Below are 9,012 nucleotides of genomic sequence, written 5' to 3'. Positions count from 1 at the left end.
TACTTTTAATGTTGATCTTCTTGAAAACTTCTCATATTAGGAGAGAAAATACCAATTAACAGAGCTATATTTAATAAGACTACATTTTGAAATCCTTTCCTCAGGTGGAAGACTAATCCAACACATAACTACAATCTAGGTCAAAATAAACAAATCATACCAGATTGTTGTGACATGTCAAGGATCACAACAACCATGTTGTGTGTCAACTCCATGCACACTACCTCGAAAACATACACTTAATAAACACAAAACACTAATCACTACAACTGGATTAAAGAATATAGATCACAACAGATCTACACTGAACTACCAACCACAAAGAACTAACCAGAGGTCAATCGTAAAAGACTGTCACAGCAAAAAAGGAAACGGGAGTGAGTCTTTTTTCATTATTAGTTCATTCTAGATGAACCTCTCAAAACCATACCGTGGAAGGAAAATCATTTCTTCCATATGTTAATAACAGATCAATTTTGCACTATCTGATTGAATTAAATTTTATTTGAACTCGTGGACTTAACTGCACTCTGAGAATAACACAGAGAGCCGATGGCCGAACAGTCTGTTGTTGGACTTTGAGTCTGAGTTAGAGATAACGGAGGTTCAAATCCTGCCTGTCACTGTAGCATTTGTTATCAGTACCATTGACATTGTACTGTATTGACAATCCTTCTTGTTCCGTTTGATAAGATCCTTGCACAGGCAAGTGGCCCATGAGGATGGACAGAATAAGGCTTAAAAGGGTATCGGCCTTTCCTTTTATGTATAAAAAAAAAATCAATAAATGATTTTGATTATAATCAACTCACCCTAGACAGTATGTCAAGGACATCTCCCGCTACTGCGAGGTTAGGTGTGCCTACGCCATCCATGGAGTACTTGATTACATCAATAACATTGAACATGAGGCCCACAAATTCTAGGAGCAGACTGGCGGTGAACAGCCGAGTGACTGGGTGGCGCTGTCTTGTCACTGCGTACATTTGCAGTGGTACCAACACGAGGTAACACATGAAGAATAACAGATACAACAGCAGCGTGTTCTGAAACATTGAACCAAGATCTTAAATTGGTTTCCTTCAAATTCAAAACTTCTTTATTCATAAGACAGTACAGGTATTGTACATAGAATAGTGTCAAAATTATTGTGTCACATAATGTACAGATTTATAGAATAATACAAAATATAGTGTCAGTTATCTAATATAAAAGTAGTCTTAATATATGGTAATAATGTATTAACTGTAGATAATGCATTTTTAAATTGTTAGTTAGCTTTTTATTTGGTTAATATTGTCTTATTTATTTATATGTTAAGTGTATCAAAATATCAAAGTTGTTTATTTTTAGCTAGTGTAACTATATTAAATGTGACTAATTAAGTTAAAGAAAGTTAAGTAAGTATTATACATGGCTCAAAAAACTCTTCCAGGCTATAGAGGGATATTTTCCTATTCCAGGCTCTTTTTATTAGATAATGCTTCAGAAGGCCTTTAAATTTATTTAGATGTGGCTCTGATTGAATACTAGAAGGCAGATTATTATAAAATTTTGGACCCATGTATGAGGGTTTTTTGCAATAAAATTGTATATTATGTTTGTCTAAGCACAACTTGTTTTTGTTTCTTGTTGAATATTGATGATGGTGTCCTAGTTTTAAATGGTTATGAAATGTTTCTTTTATGCTTACAACAGTTTCAAAAACGTAAAGACTATACACAGTTAGTATTCCTAATGTAGAAAAATGCTGTTAACTGAATAACTATGACCCAATCTTAAAATGATTCTTAATCATTTTGCGTAGGGCATACAAACCAAATGATATTCTTGGCAATATCATTGTTATATGATAGGTCCAACTTAGGTGTTGGTCTATTACCAGACCTAAAAAGTTTGAGCCACTGACCTGTGATATGGTTTGGTCATCTAATTTTATTATTGGGTTATATGATTTTCCTTGTTGAGTAGAGAAAGTGATAAAATTAGTTTTATTTGTGTTAATATGAAGATTGTTCTTTTTAAAGTAACTATTCATGGTGGAAATATTTAAACTAGATAGAATTTCAATTTCTTCTTTGGAGCTGGCCGATATTTTTAAATTTGCATCATCTGCATAGAAAACCACTTGACTGTTTCCCTCTAGTTGTGGTACACCTTTAAGGTAACAGATGGTAAAAAAATTGGACCCAAGATTGAGCCCTGGGGCACACCAAATTTAGTAGTCTTGACTGTTGAATTATGTATACTTTTGAAGTTCTTTTTATTTAAATGTGTAATTTGAACAAATTGTTTCCTATTTAGCAGATATGATTCAAACCAATTATACGCAACATTTTTTACTCCCAAATTATGAAGACATTTTAGCAGTATTTCATGTGAAATGCTGTCAAATGCTTTGCTAAGATCCAAAAATATCCCAAGAGCTTTTTCTGAATTATCAATGGAATCTATTACTGATTCTATGAAAAGAGTCCAGTAACTGGTTTTTCAAGGTAATCAAGTAATGGATCTGACATACCGCATTCATAAATTTTTGAAAATGCTGGCAGTAAGGCAATTGGACAGAATAGAAAAAAGGAAAAATGTACAACGCATGAAATGTTGTAAACAACACAATTTATAAATGATAAAAAAGTTTTAGGATATTTGTACACCTCTTGTCGGACATGACCAATGAGTTATTTGAAGGATCTATTTTCTGTATTCTTTAAATCTTAAATTGAAAGCCCCTTTCCAAGAAAAGGCAGTGCAGATAGTAAAAAGTACTGACTTTTCCACTATTTATATTATCCCTAAAAAAACATTACTGATAACTCAAACAGAATTTATAGTTGTTTCATAAATAGCAATTTGTTCTTTAACAGGAATTTTAGTTTCCAGGAAAACTTTAACCACTATAAATATTGACAGTGAAAGGGTTCATTTAATTATTACTAAAATGTATCAACATCACACTTACTGTAACAAATTAAATGAATCAAAATTCAGCAAAACATAATGAAACCCTCCAATTATAATTAGAATGTAAGTGACACAATCAAAAATATCATATTTAAAAAAGAGGTGATAATCAAACAACAATATTCTGATTCAATATATCTTTATCTGATCTTTATGTACAAAACATTGCATAGCAATAGAATCAAACGACTTGGTAAACCTTCCTGATACCTAACTCAACCTAATTGTATTGATTATGATTGATAACTCCCTCTTGAGTTAACAATAAAGCTTTGTTCTTATGTATTTATAACTTCTGATTAGAATAAGTGTGTTATATTATAAAATTCTTAACCATGTTAACCAATTTTTATTTTAAATCGGGTATTATAATTATGGCTTTTTTAGGTATTAAAGGTATAGTCAATAGGATAGCATGGTTTGTAATTTCAATATATAGAAATTATATACAGTAAAAATTCTTGTTTCTAATTCTAACCTTAACTTTACTGATTTCGAAAATACTAATAATCATTTAGTAATTAGATGTGTAAGTACTTTAGAAATTCAAAGCAGAGTCCTTAAATTTACTGGTTGAAATATAACCATAGCCTCATGAAAATTCTATTTAAACTTACATAACAATTTTCTTAGCTAATGTCCATTTAACTGGTTCAAAAGAACTCTACATGTAAACTTAAACAGTAAAGAAAAAATCCAAGATTAGAATTAAATATTAATATCAAATTTTAATTTAGATTCAATAAGTTAGTAATTGTATCAAAAAAAATTTACTGCTTTTGATATAATGATTGTATTTCTTAAAACTATGCCGAACTTCAAATAAAATGTTCTCTTTTTCTAAATATAAAATAAATCTTTATTCATAAACTTGAGATTGTAGGTAAAAGGGTAATTAACCAATAGTTGCAAACTAATACATCATTGACTTTATACAGTGATATGACTTTTACAGTTTTTAAGTGATAAGTAAATTACCATTATGCATTATTGAGATTTGACACCATTTTACTAATTTGCTGATAAACTCTCTATTAGGTAGTATAAGATTATCAATGGGTGTAACAGTGAAACTATTGAGAATGTTACTAAGATCCACAGGATTAGATAAGACATCACCTCTAGTTAACAACAGATATAATACAAATACTGGAATTTGGCTGATTATTTTACTATTTTATATATATAAAGGATTTAAGCTGCAATCGCATTTATATTTCGTGAAAAATGCCGAGAAAATGCGACGCTGTTGAAGAAAAGCTCTTGCAGAATTGCGATGAAAGCGAGAGAGAACAACTAACTGCGAAAAGTTTATCATATTCTGAGAATAAGTTTACAGCATTGAAATATTATTTTTCAATGATACTATAAGATCATATATTTTGTCATCACATTTAATTTCATATATAAAAATCTAAGACACCATGCCGTACCACCAGCCGAAGAACTGTCTGGTTGGAAATCGCCTACCTACACTCAGATTATAAAGTATAGATACTCAAATTTGAACATTAACTACAAAATAACTAATAGAGCTAAAATTTCGGGTGTTTTTTTCATTCTTAGAGATACAAAACTTGGTTATTGTTTGTTAATAATTTGCTTGATAAGTCTAGATGCAAAAATAAACAAACTATTTTTAATGTAACTACTGTAGTTTTCGTTCAATTAGTTAATTTGTGGTTAACACATTCAAACTAGGTTATCTATACTTTTTGATGTGAGAGTAGTATCCAATGAATGGCCATGCTTGTTGCTATGACAGCAATGCTGATGCGCCATGGCTGACAAACATACAAACTAAAACGAATGTTGTACACTTCTAAACATCTTGTCTTGGCGTCAGTAACTAATACTGGAGATTTTTAAGTTATGTTATAGTCAGATTTTATTTTGAAATGACAGACATTCGTAAAAGGTATAACGGATTTAAGCAATTTGTAAATGATTTCTATTGAAGGTATTAATAGAAAAGACTCCATTTCAATGAGGTTTAAACGTTGATGTTTACAAAACAAAGAAGGCTACAGATTTAACGATGTTGGTAGGGCCTAATTAGTTTTATTTTAACCCTCCATCGGGCGCGCTAAACGGAGTTTTCCTCCGTGTATGTTTTATTATTAAAAGTAGTACTACTTTTCTGATGTCGGCAGTCGTTTCCCGCAGTGTACTTCACGAGCATCTTTCGGGGAAACGAAACAATAGCCTCCCGCTTTTATTTATCAAAATGTGTCAGTATGAGGTCTACTTCCGTGCGTGACTGGACGATTCCTCCGTGAGCGCCCGATGGTGTGTTTGTAGTGCTTGGACGAAATCACCGTGAGCGCCTTATTGTGTTTAGTTTTTATGTTGTAATAATCCGTGTGCGCCTAAATGTGTGACCTGTGATGGTTTCTTTTTAAATTTTACTATATATTTTATTTGAATTTTGTGAAATGGAGAATGAAGACGAGAGACTTGTTAGTACAGTACCAGTGTGCTAGGGAACATTTCAGTAATGATTATGAAGTGAACATTGTCGCTATAACAACCAGAAGGAAAATGTTTTGAAATTTTGTGCAGTGTGTAAAAAAATTTTTAGTAAAGAATAAATTTTTATTTCAGAGCAATAATTGACATTACAATTGTATAATATCTCAAGAATTGAAGTAAGTTGTTTTTGTAAGAAGTTAAAAACTAAGTTAATTTCCATACATATTTACAGTAGGTTAAACATTTTTACAATTAATTGCATTATTCCTTAAAATTAATCATGTTGTTATTATACAATAACATTTTTTAAGATTTTGAATTTCTTATTTGGAAAATTCATTACATAAGAGTGTAATTTTTATTAAATTTCTAAAAATGAATATATTACATTGTAATTAAATCAGTATGAATATTTAAACAAATAAAAACAGTTTAAACGACTATGATATCCATTATTCGCCAACCTGGAGGAAACCTCCGTGAGCGCCTGATGGTGTTTCTAATTTTAAGCGCCCGATGGAGGGTTAACAAACTGTTGATAAAAGTAACTTGTTTTATAAAAATTAAAATCACTGTACTATTTAATTTAATTTTGTATTGTTTATTGAGAGAATGCTTTTAATTTTTGTTGTTTATTTTTACAATAAATTTATAATTTTATTTTCTAACTAAACGGTTTTTTAATCAAATCTCGTCACAAACATCTGTTCATTATTGAAGTTTTAAATATTTGGACAACAATTTATTTATTAATGTAAATACTGGTTCTAGGTTTTAGAAAAAACTATAAAAGAACTCACTTCCAAATCGGAGTCAATAAAATCAGTAATCCCTCAAGCTACCAATCGGGACGTTGGTATTCAAACATGCTCACATACAGGAGAGACTCTCTTACCATTGATAACAATTACCGAATTGACTGCCCTTAAAAGAAGGCAATATGAAACTGAGTGTGAAATACAAAAATTAAAAGAACAAGTTGGGAAAACTTGCTCTCAAACCCCAAATCCCCAACAAAATGACATCACATCTAAGTCAGAAAAATAACTGCTCTAAATTTAATGTATCAAAAAAAAAAAATCTCCAAAAACAAAAAGATGACTCAGTACAGTGTAGCATTGCCAAGTTGCCAAATGCAAGGAGGCTGCAACACTCCAAGGACAGGACTCAAGAAAACAACCAGGGCGACAAGCCTCTGAAAGGAGTCCTCTGACGACACCAAACATCAGCAATGCCTGGCCTTAAAATAATTTCAGCTTCCACATCTTCCCATAAGATCTCAAGATCACCACCAGCTTTAGCAAAAATCAGAAAAAGAAGGAGAAAGTATCGAGGAGTTCTTCAACCGTCACATTGATGAGTACAAGGACAATATTAACATTTATAAAGACAAGGTAAAAAAAATACGGCAAACCCTCTGCATTATGTGAAACTGCCACCTCATATATGCCTAACCAGTCTCCTACACAACCAGGACCTCAGACTCAAACCTCTTCACAGGATGCGACCCACCAACTTGACACTTTTTTAGACAAAACCAAAATCAAGTCCACAAGGACATAGCTGAGAGCCGAAATTAGCAACAGCACAAGAACCAAAAATAAATCAAAATCCCCAAAATATAAATTCTTCCAAACCTAGAAATAAGCACCAGAAACTTATGATTGCACACCAAAAATATTGACGGCCTTCAGAAACAAAACCGACAGACTTGCTCATTTTCTCCACAACAACAAACCAGACTTACTAATACTTACTGAGCATGGCTTAAACAACGAAAAGCTGGAGAGCACTAGAATCCTTGGCTACAGACTTATAGGCCAGCTTTAATAGACAACAACACAGAAAAGGTGGAGTGGCTGTCTTTGCAAACTTAAACCTTAAAAATAAAATTACAGTAATATCCTTATCAGGAACCACATCAGAACTTATATGTGAAACCATCCTTCTAAAAATTGAGATGAAACAAGGATTCTTGCACCTTTTAGGTTTTATACAGGCCACCTAAGTAGCAACTTGGAAGAAGCATTAGATATTTTATCATCTGAATTGGACAAAATAACATCTTTTAAAAACCCGGTACTCGTAATAGGGGATGTCAATGTAGACAACCTGGTGGCAAGCAACGACAGAAGAAACTTGGACGATATGATTCACGGCTATGGACTGAGCAGACTTCACCTACCCCCTACAAGAATAACCAGTCACAGCAAGACTTCTATAGATTTCATATGCACCAACATTAACGAAACTGAAATATCAACCAGAGTGCTAAAAACAGGCCTCTAAGATCACACTGCCCAGTTATGCTTTATCTCTACAAACATGACAAGCCCCACGCAGACACAATCATACAGAAGACAATTTAACACAAGAACCGTAGAAGAACTGAGGTATAATCTACAAGCACAGGACTGGTCACAAGTTATGCTCACAGACAATGTGGATGCTGCTTATAAAGCGTTTCATGGGATTCCTCCAATCTGCAATGAACATAGCCTGCCCTCTCAAAATAGTAAAACATAAAAGAAATCCCACCAAGAATATATGGGATGATGAAAAGCCAGGCGCTAAAAAACGCATACTTAGAGGCACTAAATCGAGAACACATTACGGGCCATCCTGACGACAAAAAAAGAAACAGCCCAAAGGAAAAAATCCTACGACTTAAAACTAAAAACCCTAAGAAAACAGCTTAACTCCTCCTACAATTGAAAGATCTGACAACAAATCAAAAGCCATGTGAAAGTGATTAATAATGAAAGAAAAGAGAGATTAGAAAAAACTCAACTTGAACGCTTAAACATACAGGACTATACGCATCAGACTCTCCAATAGACATTGCCAATTACTTAAATAGCTTCTTTGCTACAATTGCTGACAGAACACTTGATACCAAAGGAAATGAACAACGAACAACACACACAATAGAACCAAATTACATACCCCAAATACCAAGACTAATTTTCCAGGAGACAAATGAAATAGAAGTCGGAAACATCATAGACACCTTAAAATCAAAAACATTCAACAGGAGACGATGAAATATCTTCTAAATTGGTCAAACAATGCAAACATGAAATTATCACTCCACTAACAACTATTATAAACAAATCACTTTTACATAGGGACTTTTTCCCCAGCGGGTTGAAACTCGCAAAAATTTATCCAAAATATAAGACTGGAGCAACTGACAAGCCACCAGTTATCGGCCAATCTCACTTATCTCCACTTTTTTTTCCAAAATCCTGGAGCGAGTAGTGCTAACTAGACTACTACTGGACCATCTCAAACAGCACCACCTTCTTACTCCGAGACAACATGGTTTTGTAAAAGACAGATCTACAGCAACAGCACTGGTCCAACTAATTGAAACCATCATTGATAAATTGGAAGCAGGATATATAGCCACAAGTATACTTTTGGACTTTACCAAGGCCTTCGATTGTCTAGACCACAAGCTCATTACAAAAAAACTGCAAACTCTGGGAATCATTGACAAAGAAATAGACTGGTTCAAGAGCTACCTCAGCAATAGGACACAGATTGTGGAAATTACTTACACTACACACAACA

The 9,012-nt window shown here is 32.9% G+C and overlaps 1 protein-coding gene across 1 annotated transcript in view; it reads right to left on the bottom strand.

The window, feature by feature from the left end:
- Nucleotides 1-760: 760 nt before the first annotated feature.
- Nucleotides 761-9,012, bottom strand: part of LOC124364720 — a 30,176-nt gene continuing 21,924 nt past the window's right edge. The window contains exon 3 of the mRNA XM_046820413.1: nucleotides 761-1,046. Coding sequence (XP_046676369.1) covers nucleotides 804-1,046 — 243 coding nt within the window. The 3' untranslated portion in view covers nucleotides 761-803. The remainder of the gene's footprint in view (nucleotides 1,047-9,012) is intronic.

The sequence above is a fragment of the Homalodisca vitripennis genome, chromosome 6, assembly GCF_021130785.1.
Source record: "Homalodisca vitripennis isolate AUS2020 chromosome 6, UT_GWSS_2.1, whole genome shotgun sequence".
Taxonomy (NCBI): domain Eukaryota; kingdom Metazoa; phylum Arthropoda; class Insecta; order Hemiptera; family Cicadellidae; genus Homalodisca; species Homalodisca vitripennis.
The sequence above is the reverse complement of the archived record's forward strand: the minus strand, read 5'-3'. Positions and strand labels throughout refer to the sequence as shown.